Raw genomic sequence first — 18,703 nt, 5'->3', positions numbered from 1 at the left:
GTTAATTTATACTGACACGTACATTAAAAAACTCAAAACGCGGACCGACTGAAGCACACATAATAATAAGTATGAAAACACATCATATTTTACCCAACTTGTTCCCAAGAAAATTTACGTTAAAACGTGAATTTATACCGACACCTACATAAAAATAATCACGTGAGAAAATAATTTATTTCTTTTAAGTTAAAGAATGAAAATATATGAGGTAAATTTGAAAAGTTAGAACTCAATATATTAAAAATTACATTTTATGATGTTTTAGAAAGTCTAGGAGGCTTAAATGTCAAATTTTAAAAGTTTAGAAGCTGTTGTTATCAAGTTCAAAAGTTTTTATCTTTTTTTGTCAAAGATCTTTCATTTTAAATATGTTAAATGAAATCGATCTAAATGATAAGTGAGGGGTTGTTTTGGCAACTTCTGAATGGTTAAGTGTTGAAACAGTAAGATGTCTGAATTATTAAGTGTTGAATCAGTAAGAGGTTTGAACCATTAAGAGCTAGTATAATGCTTAACCGTTCATAGACAAATGTCTAACCACTTCAGGTTATAAATCTTAACCATTCAGACTCAGTATAATACTTAACCATTCAGAGGCAAATGTCTAAATGATTCAGACATTTGCTCGCGAAACAAACGGTCTAAACCATTAAGTGTTGAACCAATAAAAAGTCTAAATCATTAAGAGCCTTATTAAGAGGTAAACAAACAGCCCTGAGTTTTTTTTAAAAGGATTATAACAGTCAAAGTATTTTTGTTTTATTATATGAATAACCTAAAGTAAAAAAATTAATACGCTAGTGTAATGAAAAAATACTGATTATCACATATATCGATAAGGGAATCAAAACGTCAAAATCAACTATCTCTACTATGAAAGTCTTGTTCCAATACAAAGAGATCACCGACCTTTTTCTTTAAGTTATATAATAATGCTTTATTTTTAATTAAAATGTAATGCTTTATTTTTATTTTTAAAAAGTTTATGTTTTTTCCATTTTATCTTAAATATAAAAAAACATAAAATAAAAAAAAAGTTTGCCACTCAGCAAGTGTTTAAACCACTGCCAACAATTTTCAGCAAAGTTTAAACACTTTTGCCTAATTGACATAGCGCGCTCTGATTGGTCGGTTTTTTGGTTTGCCACTTTAAAGTGTTTAACCACTCTTTATACCCTTAGGGGATACGGAGTGGCATGCGGTGACGAGCGGCAAAGAGGTTTGCCGATCGGCAAACACCGCCGCCAACCATATGGCGATGCGGCAAACGTTGTCAATCGGTAACCCTTTGCCGACTCGGGAACATGATTGGAAAAAGGGGGGGCCACCTCCAACGGTAATATTACCGTTTAAAAAAAAAAAATTTTTTTAAAATTAAACTATATATATATCACAATAAACCATTTAACCATATACCTTCAAATTTATACTCAAACAAACCAAAAAATACCACCAATTCCTTCTAAAAGTTTACCATACAAAATGGCGGATGAACTCCCGTTATGGTTCCCACCCATGAGTAGCGACGATTCATCCGATAGTAGCATTCTTTTTTTTCAAAATCTCCTCGAAGAAGCCGAACTTCAAGATACCGGCACATCTAACCGAAGGAGATATATTGAACGTCAACGTGAGGAGGGGCATGAGACACTCATGGCGGATTATTTTGTCGAAGACCCGAAGTACAACGAAGATATCTTTTGGCCGATTCCGACGAAGACTAGTTTAAATTGTTTCATGTTAATGTAATTTTATTGTTTTTTAATTTAGTGTAACTTTGATGTTTTTAATTTAATTTATGAAACTTTATTGTTTTTTAATTTAATGTATATATCCTAAATTTATTTATATTAAATAAATTATTGCAAAAAAAAAATAATAATAAAAGTTTACCACTTCAGCAAGTGTTTAAACCATTGCCAACACTTTTCAGCAAAGTTTAAACACTTTTGCCTAATTGACATGGCACGCTCTGATTGGTCGGTTTTTTGGTTTGCCACTTTAAAGTGTTTAACCACTCCTTATACCCTTACACAAAAGAGGGTTTCATGTAGGGGTGTTCAAGATCGGATAATCCGGTTTTCGGATATCCGAAAATCGGATATCCGAAATTTCGGATAGTGAAATATTGACATCCAAACCCGAATCCGAAATTTCGGATATCCGATTTTCGGATATCCGAAATTTCGGATCCGAAATTTCGGATTCGGGTTCGGATATCTAATCGGATATCCGAATATCCAATTTTTTATTTAATTTTTTTATTATGTTTTAATATTTGGAACCAGATTTTTCGGATAGTTTCGGATATCCGAATATAAATTTCGGATATTTCGGATATTTTTTTCGGATACTTCGGATATTTTTTCAGATATTTCGGATATTTTTTTGGATATTTCGGATATTTTTCGGATACTTCGGATATTTTTCGGATATTTCAGATATTTTCGGATATTCTGATATCCGAAAAAAAATAAAAATTAAATTTTCGGATATTTTCGGATAATCCAATTATCCGAAAATTCTCAATCCGAAAATTCTCAATCCGAAAATTCTCAAAATCACTATCCGAATCCGAATCCGAATTTTCGGATTATCCGATTTTCGGATATCCGAAAATTCGGATATTTCGGATACGGGTTTTCGGATATTTCGGATTCGGTTTCGAATTCGGATTTTTTTGAACAACCTTAGTTTCATGTGACCGGGGCATTATTCCGTAACAAAAAGCCTTTGATCTAAGATATTATTAGAAAAAAAAAACAAAAGTTAATAAGTAGTAAGTACGAGATTTGATTTATAATAGTCTCTAAATCATTATTACAAAAACTCAAAAAAATCAAGATAGGTGTTCTGTCTTGTCAATTTTCTCAATAAATTTAAAGACTTTCGATATGACTCGAGTGATATAAAAATAAATTATAAATAAATGGAAGTCCATTTTTGGAATTATGTTCATGTCCACCACTAAAAGGTAAAAGGGTAGCTGCCTCTATTAATATTTTGTCCTTTTGGTCCCAACTTATTGTCGTTGAACTTTAATACACTAATCAAAGAAACAAGTAAAATTCAAGGACGGTTTGTTACACATTGTGTTTGTGATATTTAATACGCATCATTTATCGTAACATCTTTTAAGAGTAATTTTCTAAAATATTATTTTTATACTAAAAATCTTTGATATCCTTATATAACTTTGTAGAAAAAAAGACTACATATTATATCACTTCCATTGTGTACATCTATTCACTTTCCAACAATTCTCGAGACCTGGCTTTGTAGTTGCAGGACTCACTCATGGCACTCAAGGACGAGGCACGCGAGGTACATCACTCGGCTCTTTTGATACATAGAGATCGTTCGGGTTCAGTTCTATGTCTTTAGTCATCTTTGGTTTGAAAAAAATGTTCTAACAAACTAAACCAGACCAAACCGAATCTAATAATCTACAAACTTAATTAATGTAATAAACGAAATCATGGTTTTACATTTTCATTATAAGTTTTAATATATGACCGGATAAATATATATATGCGGTTGTCACTGGTATCAGAAGAAACTGGTAATTTATAATTTATGTATGCGAAAGGTTATATTTTTGTATATATGTCTAGCAAATTCTGTCCGTTATTTTTCTTTTGTTGATCATTTGAAATTTTTTTATAAATTTTCTTGATCATTTGAATCATTTGTTAGTGATAACTTAATGGTGGTTTGGGCTTAGAACGCGCATTTACAAGATTTAATATACATTTGATTATTACCATCATAATTTATAATATATATAGGATATCAATGGTTTTATGTGTTTGGGACTTCTTTGAACCATAATTATACATTTTTGTAGGTGATATTTGAAGAGATTGGGGGAGCACGAAAAGTGATACTAAACAGATCAAAGAAGCTAAATACCCTCAACTATGAGATGGTATATATAACAAAATTAAAATATGATTCTCGTATATGTTACTTGTATTATACCTTAAAATATGATTCTCGTATATGTTACTTACTTGTATTATACCATTTGCAGTTGAGAAAAATGTACGAGAAGTTAAAAGCTTATGAGAACGATCCAATCGTTAAACTTGTTATACTAAAGGTACAAAACATAAATAGAAGCTTTAGATTTGAACATCTAAAATTCCACACGATTTACGTACTATATGGTAAAAAAAAAATGATAGTTGGAAATTTTTAATGTTTACTCTAGGGGCTGATAGCACATTTCACTATTTGAAATCGAAACTATAATAGGAACTCAGTTCCTATTTTTATAGGTGCAATCTAGTCGAGTTGTGAATTTGGTATGCAATAATTAGTACAAAATAATACTTTTGAAAAAACTTTAAAAACTGGTATAAACAAAATAATACTTTTTTTTTTTACTATTGTTTACTTGCTCAATGTATTGTTTCTGAAAAGTTTTGCGGTTTAAGAACAATGATATTTGTTTTGTTGTTATCGTATGTTAATTTCGATATTACCTAGAACACCATAACCAACAAGTTGTTACATCTTAAAGAGTCGTTACGCAAATCTCATATTGTTAAAAGATGGCTTGAATTCATATTGGGTTGCTTTCTTTCGAAGTAATCGCTTTTCAATTTCAACTTCTGCTGAAACTGTTTTTTTTAGTTAAATGCTTGGTTGGTCCCTGTGGTTTGCAAAAATTTCAGACTTGGTCCTAGTGGTTTACTAATTATATGCGTGATCCCAAAAGTTGTCAAAAATGCACTCGGTTGGTCCCCTGACCTAACCTCTGTTAAATTTCTCAGTTAACTATGTGTGAAATGACTATATTACCCCTGAAAGCCCAATCATCTTCTTCAACCTCTTACACCCACCTCCTCCTTCTCTTTTAATAGATTCATGTTTTCAAGACTGTATGAGCCAATTTACAAAAGTCAAAGGAGTACAAATTATAACCCCTCTTCATGTTGAACAGACTGTATTGACCATAACCGTTTAAACTCCGACGAACACACACACACACACTCGCCGGAGATATGGATTACTCACCGTCATCTCGCCGGAATACCAAAAAACCGACAAAATCAGACCTCTACTCAACGTTTGTAGTCCACAGTGACGACGACGAATACGAATACGAAAACAACAACAATCAACCACAAAAAAACCCTGAAAACTCAGATGCAGGAGATATTTACGCCACAATGCTCTGTAAAGACGATGACGATCCAAACGACGACAAATCACTACCTGCGCTCCTCAAACACCTTCCGAAGGACTTCGGAGCCGCTGTAGATTCCGACGACGACGACGAAAGCATCTTCGGCACGATGATTGTGAAAACTGACCGGAGAAGAGTTCAATCGACGTATCGGCGAGATGAAGAGGAAGATGAGGATGATGAAGATGATGATGGTGCTGGATTTGGAACGTTTGTGGTGAGATCGGAGGAGAGATTGGGCTTCAACAGAGAAGGAGGGGGTGGGTGTTAGAGGTTGAAGAAGATGATTGGGCTTTCAGGGGTAATATAGTCATTTCACACATAGTTAACTGAGAAATTTAATAGAGGTTAGGTCAGGGGACCAACCGAGTGCATTTTTGACAACTTTTGGGACCACGCGTGTAATTAGTAAACCACTAGGACCAAGTCTGCAATTTTTGCAAACCACAGGGACCAACCAAGCATTTAACTCTTTTTTTTCTTTTTCTGCTCTTTTGCCGTTGAATAGTACAATTTACTAGTTGATTGGAGCTCGAATTAGACAAGATATTTTCAGGGTTTTTGTGGGTATGGATTTCCGCTCTTTCTTATGCTGCACAAGGGGCCCCGATCGGGTTGATCTATGGAGCTGCTGATTTGACTGCACAGTTTTATGTTTTTCTTCTTCACACGCAAGGTGTTCGACGAAATGCCTAGGTGATTTTTTCGGGGGTTTTTAGCGTAGCGGATCAATTACCTTTTGACCCATCAGCTGCGTTTCCTTTTGGGTTGGGTTTTCTTTATTGGTGGTGGCGTACGCGACATTATCTAAGTGTCGACTCCGCTTACTTAGTTTTGTTATGGTTGGTTCTAATGGTAGCGGTTTCTGGCCTTTCCTTTCCGACGGTTTCATTGTTGCCCCGATGGCTTGGTGGGGGCTAAGGGATTCCCAAGGTTAATGGCACATATCAAGAGTCACCATTTGGGCTCAGACGAGAGGAAAGATTCTTTGAGATGTGCAATTGCTGACGATCTTAATCTTTTATTTGTGAAGCTTTGAGGGTGTCCGAACAATGGTTATGTGGTGAGTGTATGTGCCCTCATGCTTTCAGTCGGGCGTGCCACCATGAGGATAAGGTTATTCGGTTTGTGCCAGGTGAGAGAGATGAACAGGGTTTTATTGTTGGCATCACTAGACCCGGTGTTGAAAATGTTGATACCTCGTTGGAAGAGTTGGGTGTAGATATTGCTTTGCTTGACCGTGTTTTCTCTCTCCTCATCAAGATTGTTAAGAGTATCCCCCTTAGTTGTCGTATGGCTTTTGCCCAAGTCTTAACTGCAGCTTTGGACAAGGTGGTTGCGATGCCTGATTCTGTTGAGGCATGGGTTAGACTTTTGATATTACCAAGTTGCACCTTGCGGGTGTTCAAGCCTGCTGGTCGTCAGGACAAGAGGTCGGGCAATAGGAAGACGGGCCAATGCCTTAGCATCCAGCGGTCTTTGGCTTAGTGGGGTGATCGTGAGGGTTTTGCCACTCTTGTCCAGTCGTTGTTTAATCAACCCGCGAGGAGGGTTACGGATGGAATAAAAAAGGGCACTAAGATTGATAATGAGTGTGGGGGGGGACCAATGTGAAACAATGTTTACGTAAGGTTGCTGATGGTCATTTCACTGCAACGGTTAAGGTTTTATGCTCCTCGGGGGTCGCCCCTCTCAATATGAATACTCTGGAGGCTTTAGTGGCTAAGCACCCATGTATGCCCCCTCCTTCCATGCCTGCCTCCTTGCCTTCTGAGTCTCCTCTTGTGGTGGAGCCCGATTGTGTGCTCGGGTGTATTAAATCTTTCCCCAAAGGTACGTCGTGCGGAAGAGACGGCTTAAGGGCCCAACATCTTTTAGATGCTTTTTGTGGGGAGGGGTCTGTGATTGCTGATAGCCTGCTTAGGGCTACTTCAGCTGTGGTTAATTTGTGCTTGGGGGAGGTGCCCGAGGAGTCTGGCGGAGTTTGTTGCTTCTGCTCCTCTTACACCTCTTCTCAAACCGCATAATGGGATTAGGCCTATCGTTGTTGGGTCGATTTGGAGGAGGGTGATCTCCAAGGTGGCCATGAAAGGTGTTTGGAAGGAGATGGCCAAATACCTTGGCGATTTCCAATTTGGGGTAGGGAATCCGTGTGGGGCAGAGGCCGTTCTTCATAGTGCGAACAAGTTCCTTAATGAGTACCACCAAGATGGGTCTCTTGCTATGCTTACTGATGATTTTTCAAACGCTTTTAATTTGGTTGATAGGACAGCCCTACTGTACGAGGTAAGGACAAGGTGTCCTTCTATTTCTACGTGGGTTGATTTTTTATATGGTCAACCAGCTAGATTATATGTGGGGGGTGCGTTTATTTGGTCTACTGCTGAACGGGGGACCCCTTGGGGCCCCTCCTTTTTGCCTTGTTCTACACCCCCTTGTTCACCGAATAAGGGATCGCTGCAAACTTCTATTTCACGCCTGGTACCTAAATGACGGAACGCTTATTGGAGATGCCACCCAAGTGGCTAATGCTTTAGATATCATCAGAGCTGAGGGTCCTTCCTTAGGGCTTCAACTTAATATAAAGAAAACTGAAGTTTTCTGGCCAACCTGCAATGGTGTAATGGTTTAGGAGGGCTTATTCCCTCGGGGGATTGGGAGGCCGGTGCTGGGTGTGAAACTCCTGGGGGGTGCCGTTAGTCGTGATGCAGAGTTTATTAGTAGTATGGCTCTTAAAAGAGCGAACTGTGCAGTTGAGCTGATGAGGTGCCTTAAACGCCTACGGGACCCTCGGAGCGAGCTCCTCTTGCTTCGTTCTTGTATGGGTGTTGCTAAATTACTGTTTGGTCTTCGAACGTGTCAACCTTCTTTGGTCAGGGGAGCTTTCTCTGTTTTTTATGAAGGCCTCCGGGGAGCATTAGAGGATATTGTTGTTTGTGGGGGTGCCATTTTTGGAGATCTCCAGTGGAGGTTGGCTTCTCTCCCGACCCGGTTCGGAGGCTTAGGGATTTGTACGGCCGAGGATGCCTCTTCATATGCTTTCATGGCTTCAAGGGCCCAATCTTGGGGTTTACAAGACCACATACTCCGAGAATGTGGTGGGGATGTTTTAGACTCCGATTACAGGAGTGCGTTGGACCTTTTGCATAGTTCTCTTCCCGACCTTGATATTGGCGGTTTCTACATTAAAGACAGCGCTCCTCCTAAATCCCAGAAAATTTTGGCGAATGCCTTATATGGCGAAATTGTCAAGAGGTTTGAGGAGAAGTTTGTTTTATCCCCTCGGCAAAGAGTTGTGTTTGAATGTCTACGTGCCCCACATGCTCAGGATTTTCTGTCTGTCTCACCTATTGAAGGCTTGGGGTAACACATATCGGCTGTGGAATACCGTGCCATCCTTAGATACCAACTGATGATTCCTTTGTTCCCAGTTTACGAGCCATGTCCGGTATGCCGCAAAGCGTGTTTGGATTCTTTCGGCGAGCACGCGATCCACTGTAAAGAGCTTCCAGGGTTTAAATATCGGCATGATTAGGTGAGAGATGTGTTATGTGATGTTCTTAAGCGGGCCGGGATCTCTTCCAAAAAGGAGGCTCCAGTAAATTTCCTGACTGACCCCTTAGAGGGGAGGCCCACTTTACGCCCGACGGACATCCTTGTGTTTGGATGGGAAGGGGGAAACACGCTTGTGTAGATCTAATTGGAGTCTCCCCCCTTGTCGGGCTCAAGGACAAGGGCTTTTTCGTAGGATAAGCGGTGCTCAAGGTAGAGGCGAGCAAAGTGGCAAAACATGAGAAAGTCTGCCTGGAGAATCAACATGTGTTTGTCCCGTTTGTGTATGATACCTTTGGTGGTCTCGCTCCTGACGCTGTGCCACTTTTGAATCGGGTTCAAAAAGTCGTTAATAGTAATTCTTCGACGCTAAAGGTTTCAAACTTTGTATTTAGTAGAATTGGTTTTTCTATTCAAAAGGGGGTGGCGGCGCAACTTGTTGCCCGACTACCTGCCATTGCTTTGTAATTGCCTTTTTTCGTGTGGAATGATATTGTTGTGGTTTTTGTTAAAAAAAAAGTACAAAACAAAAGAAATATAATTATACTAAAATAAAATTGCAGTCAAAGTTTAAGTCATTCTAGAACGGTCCAGTTAATAATAACATGTTCAAGTTCACAATAGTAGGATGTGATGCAAAGAATGATACCTAATTTAACGTATAGTAAATGTTTATATTCTTAATGGGAATGGAAGAAAGAACAAATGAATAAGGCTATGTGTTATACCCATCTCAGATCCTTTACTGCTATATTAAATGTATATCAAATCTTGTCTATAACAAACTATGACACGTCAGCATAACGATCTTGGGTTCCGACATTTCTTTGACCTGCTATGCCTATAAATAGCTGGCCCCAAGACAGAGATTACATCATACCTTTCTTCGTTGGGATTCCCCAGGTTATCTCTCGGCTTCACTCCCCCTCATCTCCGGACCTTTGTCTCTTTCTTTGCCCTCCGCTTGACCCAAGGGTGATCGTACGACCATCATTCGGTTTAGGCGACCTCCTGAGCCACCTCACCACTCCAAGACATCAGCCTCATTCTCTACGTAATACTTAGCCGTATCCACCTTCTACATTTGGCGACTCCAGTGGGTAGGTGACTACACAAGTAAATGGCAAAGAGAAAATAGCCAACGGACCGAGTGAACCCAGGAAACGAAGTTGACGAGCAAGAACGTACTGACGACGAACTTTCTGAGCACGAGATGCCATCTCCACCCCGGGCACCTGGCGGCCCGAGTAAGAAGTCGCAGAACTGCTCAGTCGTGCGTTTGCACAGAACAATGAAAAGATGATGCAATTCTTCCAACAATTTAGTTCAAATCGAGCCTGACGAAAACGACGCCAGAGGCCTCTGCAGCCGAAGTCCACCAAGAGCCCCAACCCCAATCACCTCTGGCGCCAACAGTACCACCAGCCGTTGTACAGAAAAACCCAATGCCTCTGCTGTTACAACCCAGGAATTCGTCACAGTAGCAGAACTTACACGCCTACTCGAACAAGAACGCTCAAAGAAGCAACCTGATGACCTCACCTATGAACATTACCCGCCATACCAAATGAGCTGCAACACATGCCCTACCCAAAAGGACACCCCACTTTGACTCTCTACAACGGCCGTGGCAATGCCAGAGAGCATATCTCCCGCTTCCTCGAAGCACTTGGCAAACATGAAGAAAATGCAAACCTGCGACTACGATAATTCTCTAAGTCCTTAACAGGCCGAGCCTACACATGGTATAATAAAATACCAGCCGGAAGCATTCACCCATGGAGATAGATGGTGAAAAATTCATCCAGAAAGAGCACACAAAGGCTTAATCTCTCCGCAGGCATTGAGAAAAAGTGTTTTGCATCTATTTCAAATAAGTAAGATTCAAGTACTGTTTGTTAGTTAGAGTTAGTTTTGACTTTTTGACTTTCTTGTTTTCTTGTTCTTTTTTTTTACCATACTAAATTCCCTCTGTTGTCAGTGGGCCGCCACTTCCCATTCTTCGGAGTAAGGACATATCCTAATGAATTAGACAACCTCGGAAGGAACCAAGGTCGGTGAGGATGGTTACTGGCCCACAAGAAACCTAGAAAGCGGATCTAGACTGAATTGAATCGCGAACTCTTTGGTTGTAGTTAACATAATTACTAGTGAATTCTCCATGTCGTGAAGGCGAAAGTCATTATTTCCATTCCCAGCTGAACATATCTGAAGACTGGTAGATCACTCTTAACCCTAACTGAGCCCTTCTTTCGCTTTCCTATATCTGTCTCTCGACTATCCGATTAGTAGGTCAATCAATATCGGTTCGATGGTTGGTGGCTTGACTTTCGCTTCGATAGTGAATGGCTAAACCAAGATCCCCTCCTCGCTTCGGTCTCGGTGACTGTGATAAAGAAACCTTCCCTCTTATCTTTAAGTCTGGGTGTTAAACGACTCTAAAGAGAGTGAGTGACCAACGAACGAATCAAGGAGGAAGAACTCGCGGGCTTTCTATAGGCCTTTTCAAAAGAAAGATCGATAAGACGGTCTTTCACAGTAATGACCTTCAGTAGTGCTTCTTCCCCGCTCTGGACAGTAATAATAGAAGGCAAGTTAACTTGAAGCAATAACTCTTAAGGGCGGGAGTGAATGCACCATTGGAGGATAGGGCATGAATGAAAACAACGAAAAAAATATCCCACACCTTTTTTTGATTTGATTTGGTTTTGTTCGTTCAGGCGCGTAATGCAAGAACGAGTAGCATATCTGCTCTCTAGCTTAGCTGATCGGGGGGCTGTTGTTTGCTCACCACTGGGAGATGGAACCATATCCAATCAATGAGGCTTCTTTGTTCAATCTCTTGAGGTCGAAGAAAGGATTGACGGCCTGTTGATCAAGGAAAACCAAAATGAAGTTTTACTTCTCTAGCTTGGGTTGTCTTCCTGGATAGAAGAAGTAAGGCAAATACGTATGGGACTTAACCCAGAACAAATTGGAGTTCGGGCGAATCAATCATCTGAACCTGCGAAAGTTAGACGAAACTAATATAAAGAAAGTGCCTGAAAGAAGTGGAAATCCGACCCCTGAGTTTATGAGTAGAAAAACCCTTTGAACCCTATGCCGTGTGAGCTTATGCCAAAACCTTTCTTCTCTTATTTCATTATTCGTTTTTGCTGCGGGGGATATTCCCCGGTCAAAGGCATTAAGACATGCCGATTTTTTGAATACCGTAGAATAGAAGTTGGACAAGGATACCAAACCTTTTGATCGGTATTCGCCTTCTCTTAATCAATTTTTAGTTTTACGAACGGGCGAAAATGCTTTAAATCGGTCTCAAAGCGCCCTCTCGCCTCAGCCCGAAAGAAATGACGTAAGTAGTAGTGCAGGCAGAAAAGGCTTCTTTTTTCGGCTCCCATCCCCCGAACTGTCTGACAAAGAGACGAATTCGTCGTTCATTGCTTAGGAAGCCAGCATTTACAGTGACAGAGATCGGGCTTTGATGGAAAACTTCAATCAAGAAGAAATTCCATTTAGTCGTGTGTAGGTCTGGGATCGCCCCCGTTCGAGTACAAGAATAAAGCCCTTCAAAATCCTTAGGGCACTCCTATCACAAGCCATTCAATGAGACCAGCCAGCAAGTGCATACCTAAGTTTAGGTTCTATTGATCTTCCTAGTCGTACTCGTTCCAGGCCTTGGCAGCTATTCAGTGGAGTTGACTAAGGGGTGGCATGTCTCCTCACAGGCCAATGGGTAGCTTCGAACAGAAAGATCCTGGGCCAATCCACATTCCCATAATGAGACATCTGAAGCCTAGGAAACAAGTACGAATGTTAGCTAGTTACTCGTAGTAGTTAGAGCGATAAGCGAGCCAGATACAACAACAAGAAGTTATGTGACAAACTTTCTCGCAAACAAGTACTTGTTTAGATAATTCAACGGCAACAAACAAAAGTACTTCTCTTAGCCCAGAAATAAGTAGATTTTTAGAAAGACTTGTGTCAGGTACAAGAATGAGTGGATTGCCCGAAAGAGGTGGGTCAGAGGAAGGCTTCCCCTTAGTGAACTTACTATTACGATCCCAACATGGAAGCTGATTCCAACGTAGTGGAGATTGTGAGAAAGCGACCACTAATGTGTCCTGCTTTACAGAGGAAAGAGGACCAGCAATACCAGAGAAATTGGTGCCCAAGAGAGGACAATTTGACGAATCGAGAATTGGATATTACGCGATCGTGGCAAAATGTCAGTAAATCAAAACCGCTAACCAAAGGATAAATCGGTAAGAAGGAATACAGCAAGTGGCACAATTTCACAAACCACTCCGCGGTCAACTGTTTGGCGTTCCGGAACGTCATTCTGGATCACATCGACAAGGGTCTCCTCCGAGAGAGGTAGACAGGCCTCAAAGGACAAGATGCTCATCTTCAGGATCTGGAGAAGAAACATACGTATCCGTTTTCGATGTCTCCCTGGACTCTAGAGTGAAGCCAAGAAAGCTCACCCCTAGGATAGGAGGAATCTCCAAAGGAACCTCAAGTGGAAGATGATGGAAGAATGGGGCTACGAAGCTAAGAAAGGGCTAGGGGCAGAGCAGCAAGGCATGACGGAGCTAATCACTCTAAAAGAATGTGGATTTGGTCTTGGCTAAGCCGATTTGGTGATCGGTGGATGAAGGATGAATGGTTTAGCCCAACAACAGCAACCGCAACAGTAATTGGAAGAATAAATAAACTAGTATTTACTCTGTTGCCCTGCACTTGATCACAGTGATTCTCGTACCTTGTGCTGCAAGGCAATGTTAATTGACACTGTTACCATCAAAGCCAGCGTCTGATCTACAAGTCACTTTGTTCACGGGGAATGAATGTAAACCAATTATTGATAGAGATGATTTGATTAGCTTGGGAAGGTGGCTTACTTCTCTTCTCTTCTCCTCTACCCTTGGTACAGAGCTTCCATTTCGAGAACCTTTCATCCGAATCTCCCGGCTAATTCAACACGAGCAATTAAAATTACCGACTCTAGAACAGCGAAAACATAGCTAATACCGATTCCTGGACCCGGTGAAAGCTTTTTCCCTGCCTTTATTCAACAGTCCGAGAGGAACTTGGACAAAGGATTATTGGCCTCCCTAAAATGGTCCAGTTAATAATAACATGTTCAAGTTCACCATAATAGGATGTGATGCAAAGAATGATACCCAATTTAAGGTATAGTAAATGTTTATATTCTTAATGGGAATGGAAGAAAGAACGAATAAGGCTATGTGTTATACCCATCTGAGATCCTTTACTGCTATATCAACGTCACATCATAACCTCCTCCCATTAATCACCTCCACCACTCAATCTATGTTATACACATCCCTCATCGCTCACTCATTTTTCTATATTTTATAAAATCAAACAATGATGGATAAAAAAAGAGAAAGAAGATAGGGGGAGGGAGAGTGATAGGGAGAAAGGAAAAGATTGTGGTGAGCCAGAGATGGAGACCGCGCTCACCCTGAAAATCCGGGACCAGGGGACAGCGTAGTATTCTCTGCTTCCTACTCTCTCCGAATCACCTCCCCGCTCCCTTCCCATTCCCTGGAGTTTACCGGATAGCCTAATAATTTGACTATATATATGTGTGCGCTATTCACTTTGGATAATTAACATTTTTAGTTGACCCGGTTTCTTAAAAGTTTTCAAGTTTTAGAATTAACGGTTTAGGATAAAGTTTTTTTTTTCTGTATTTTTAACACCCCTAGACATCATGAAGCCCTATTTAGGTTTGCCTTTTAGTTATAATAAAAATTCTAACTTAGGATAATGTAGTCATTATTTTTCCAAACATGTATTCAAGCTACTTCAATCATGTTGTCTTGATCTATCTACAGGCAAATGGAAAAGTATTTTGTGCTGGTGGTGATCTCACATCTGCTTATACATTTGTAGCTCTTGGTAAGTGCAAGATTTACCAGCAAAACCTATTTACACAAAAACAAATCTATTAAAAAGGTAAATCACATAAAGTTGTCTGTAATCCTTCGTTTTCCAAAAAAAAAGTAACATTTTCTTTATTTTGAAAATATCAAGTGTTATTTATTTTAAAACTTAATATAACTACCGATGGATTGTCCAATGCCATTTCTTCGAATATATTTAAAGAATTCATCGGTAAAATTCATAAGTATAGGACCACCTTGGTCAATCTTTCATAAGTTGTTGGTAAAGTTGTCCATAGGTGATCCGTCCGTAATCCGCCCAATACTTTAAGTTCTCGTCTGTAAATCCGTCGGCATTCTGTCAAAAAAGAACACCACAAAGAAACCATCACTTGTGATTCTAGATGGGATCATTATGGTATATATGTATGCAATCCGTCACAAATGAGATTACCCGACCATGGTCATTATTCCAATGGACGCTTACCAACAGATAGATGAGCCATTGGATATAGTGATACTCCTATGTTTTGTAGTGGAAAATAAATGCAAAGAAAACCAAACCAAACCATGACATTTTGTTTTGGTCAGGACATTGGAGTTTCGGGGCTAGCTACTACAGGAAAGAGTTTTGTTTGAACTACTTACTTGCAACATATAAGAAGCCATCACTTGCCATTCTTGATGGGCATGTTATGGGAGGAGGTGTTGGAATATCGATACATTCAACATTTAGAATTGTTACCGAGAATACGGTATATTATTATACTCAGTTGTACACCCTAACTGTTTGTCATAGCCTTTCAATAAAAGTCATTATAACCGCTAAAAACATAAAACCAATTTGTATTCTAGTACGTTTACTTTTAATATTCATTTTTTTTCTTATTATCATGCCTTTTGGTGTTCGTATAGGTTTTTGCGATGCCTGAAGTGTTAATCGGACTCTTTCCTGATGTTGGTGCATCTTATTTCTTGTCACGACTTCCAGGGTTCTTTGGTAAATTATCTTAATTAATACTATGTACTACATATAATCTACAAACCTTACACATATCAAAATTTCCTACATATACCCTACACTTTATAGAATTTTATCATACACACCTCGAAATATATCCTACACACCTCATAATTTATTTTACACACATTTTAATTTATTCTACACTTTAAATTAGTTGTTTTTTTTTAATTTGAAAAAATATATATGTTTTGAAAAAGAGTTACAAATTTAATTTACTTAGTTTATTAAAGAGGAAGAATACAAATTAATGATCTATGTAAGTTTACCAATATACCCTTAAAGTAAAACCAAATACAAATATTAAATGAAGTAAAATGGAACATTCTTCTTATTTTTTTTTGAACGACGGAACATTCTTATTAGTTGAAACTTCTTATTACAAAGAATTTTTCTCATTTGAACCTTCCACTTTTACATAACTATATACATGTGTTAGCATAGGTTGCATAGTTATACACATATACGTGTGTAATTCAAATTTGTGTTCTCTATGTATGCGTTCCTATTTTTTATGCATTTGAATTTTAAAATCAAAAGGTTTGAAAGAAAATTAACAAGTAAAGAAGATAACTAAATTTTGTTCATTTTACTTGGAGGGAGACAAAACATGCTAGACCATAATGATAAGTGTATCAATGATGGACAATATCTATTATACTCTACAGGTTGCATGGATTGTATATAATTTACTAAATCTATTATTTTCAACATGGTGCATGGATCGTATGAAATTTACTCTATTTTAATCATGAATTAAACATATGTACATAGGAGAATATGTAGGATTAACGGGTGCTCGGTTAAATGGAGTCGACATGCTTGCATTTGGTCTTGGAACTCATTTTATCCCATCCAAGGTGCTTGCCTCTTTTCAACTTGTTCCACACAATTTGGTTACATGATTCATTGCATCCATATGAGTATGTTTAACCAGAACATGGAATTGATTATTATTAGTACATATCAACTCTTATAGAGCATAATATCCATGGAGAATTCTCTGGAAAAGATGATTGCTTCATCGGATTCACCAAGTGTAGCTACAATGTCCATGATTATTAACGAGTTTGCACAAGAAGTAAACGTCAAGCGAGATAGTGCATACTCTAGGTACATATTACTCATGATTACATAGTTAATTTCGACATGTATATAAACACACGCCATTACATCCTTCTTACTTCGATTTAAAATTGTATGACCAGGCTCGACATGGTCAACCAATGCTTTTGTGGAGAATCATGTGAAGAAATATTACGCTCATTGGTAACTTCATATACAAATTTACGCATCGTTATGTTGGATATGATACATTTGCATACAATATTATAATTTTCATCTTAGGAATGCTTGGCTCTACAAACTCAAGATAAATGGGTCCATGAGGCTATAACATCAATGAAATCCGCTAATCCAATTGGTCTCAAGATATTCTTGAAAACCGTACGTGTATTTTAAAGATTTTGAGCAACTAAATTAGGGATTTTCTAAACGTATGAATGTTTGATTTACTCATATGATAGATTAGAGAAGGCCGGTCTAAGAATATCAAGCAATGTCTCGAGACTGAATACGTTGGTATCTCTCATCTTCTAGGCAGAACGATTAGCAATAACTTCTACGAGGTTTCCCCATATTTTGCACATGTTTTTGAATGATCACAAGTAAATAGCACTTAAACTCATGTGTTTAGAATCATTGTTTTTGCAGGGATCTAGAGCTATGTTGATTGATAAAGATAAGAAACCACAGGTAACTAAACTAACTGATACATGGTGTTTGATCAAACTGGTGTATAACTAAATATAGCGGTTGTGAATTTAAAATCAATAAAGGTAAGCGATTTTTTATTTCTAGTTGGTCTAGAGCTTTTATAAGCGTTTCTATAAGTTTTTTGAAACATGTTTGACAAATAGGCGGTTCGTGGGTACTGAACTCTTGGAGTCATGGAAGCCAGTAGATGTGGCAAGCAAACTCCTCGAGTTTGTTAGTGTGACAAGAAAACTTGCCTTGAGATCTCTGGTCATAGGAGTAAACTTCATCCATCATTCTATACAGATTCATGAGAGTTATTGTTGGCTTGAGTTTGTCGGTTTTCTTCTTATCCAAGTTCTCTGGTCATGGTAGCAAACTAAAAAATACATAGTCAGATTCCCTTGAGTTTGACTGCCTATTTTGTCAAAGTAATTTTAAAAACCTTCTAAAACACTTATGATATCTCTAGACCACCTAAAAATTAAAAAACAAAAAAATCTGGTAAGCATGTTGAAGTTCATATGAGTTTTAAAATTTCATTCCAAACATTTTTGTTTATGTGCATAGTGGTTACCATCGAAACTAGAGGACGTTAGTGATGAAATGGTGGCCAAGTGTCTATCAAGATCTTTCAGCGATGACGATGATTGGTTGCCTTTGCAACTCCCCTCAAGATCTAGTAGAACCGAGGTTCTTACATCAAAACTTTAGAGGTTTGTACGAAAGGTTCCTTTCATAGAAAATAAGTTTAAACCCTAATATAATTAATGGAACTATATGTTTGTGTTTTACAGTTTAATATGTTATGCAGGTAAAAGTTGAAAATGAATCTATCTCGTCAATGATAATAGTTCTACAAATGTGGTGATTTTAAGTTATTGGAAGTGTTATCAAAGTGAATGAGAATGACTAAACTTGATACTTATTATTATTGAATGTATTCAACTTTCAAAATTATATTTTGATGAACAATGCTACAAAAAGGCGTAAAAGTAACAGTCAAAACCATTGCAATTTATGCTTTTGCCGACGCTTTTTGGGCGAGACAAATACCTTGGTTGCGAATCATTTTTGCAATGGACTATATATGCTGGTTGTCTTAACGACAAAAGATAACGTGCCACGATTTTTTGACGGAAACAATGGCAATGAACTCAAAGAACATTTAGCAAAGGATTCCATAACCATTTAAAGGCGGAATTAGCTACAATGCCAGGACCATCTAGCAAGCTACGTATTTTGTGACAGTTTCCACAACGCGAT

General features: G+C 38.6%; 1 protein-coding gene across 3 annotated transcripts; it reads left to right on the top strand.

Moving 5' to 3' along the window:
• The first annotated feature begins 3,193 nt into the window (after positions 1-3,193).
• LOC110894005 (3-hydroxyisobutyryl-CoA hydrolase 1) lies at positions 3,194-18,397 on the top strand. Of its 3 annotated transcripts, none has more exons than XM_022141167.2 (14): positions 3,194-3,327; positions 3,851-3,931; positions 4,037-4,105; positions 14,614-14,677; positions 15,253-15,416; positions 15,577-15,661; positions 16,457-16,542; positions 16,662-16,795; positions 16,891-16,951; positions 17,030-17,128; positions 17,209-17,310; positions 17,396-17,437; positions 18,008-18,153; positions 18,252-18,397. In XM_022141167.2, exons 1-13 carry the CDS (start codon positions 3,301-3,303, stop codon positions 18,149-18,151), a joined length of 1,158 nt encoding a protein of 385 aa, XP_021996859.1. In that variant the 5' UTR covers positions 3,194-3,300; the 3' UTR covers positions 18,152-18,153; positions 18,252-18,397. The 3 variants fall into 3 exon arrangements, with proteins under 3 accessions (XP_021996859.1, XP_021996860.1, XP_021996861.1); XM_022141168.2 differs by having other exon boundaries at positions 18,235-18,397; XM_022141169.2 differs by lacking the exons at positions 14,614-14,677; positions 15,253-15,416.
• The last annotated feature ends 306 nt before the right edge of the window (positions 18,398-18,703 follow it).

Source organism: Helianthus annuus, chromosome 12 (assembly GCF_002127325.2).
Source record: "Helianthus annuus cultivar XRQ/B chromosome 12, HanXRQr2.0-SUNRISE, whole genome shotgun sequence".
In the NCBI taxonomy this organism is placed as follows: domain Eukaryota; kingdom Viridiplantae; phylum Streptophyta; class Magnoliopsida; order Asterales; family Asteraceae; genus Helianthus; species Helianthus annuus.
The sequence above is the reverse complement of the archived record's forward strand: the minus strand, read 5'-3'. Positions and strand labels throughout refer to the sequence as shown.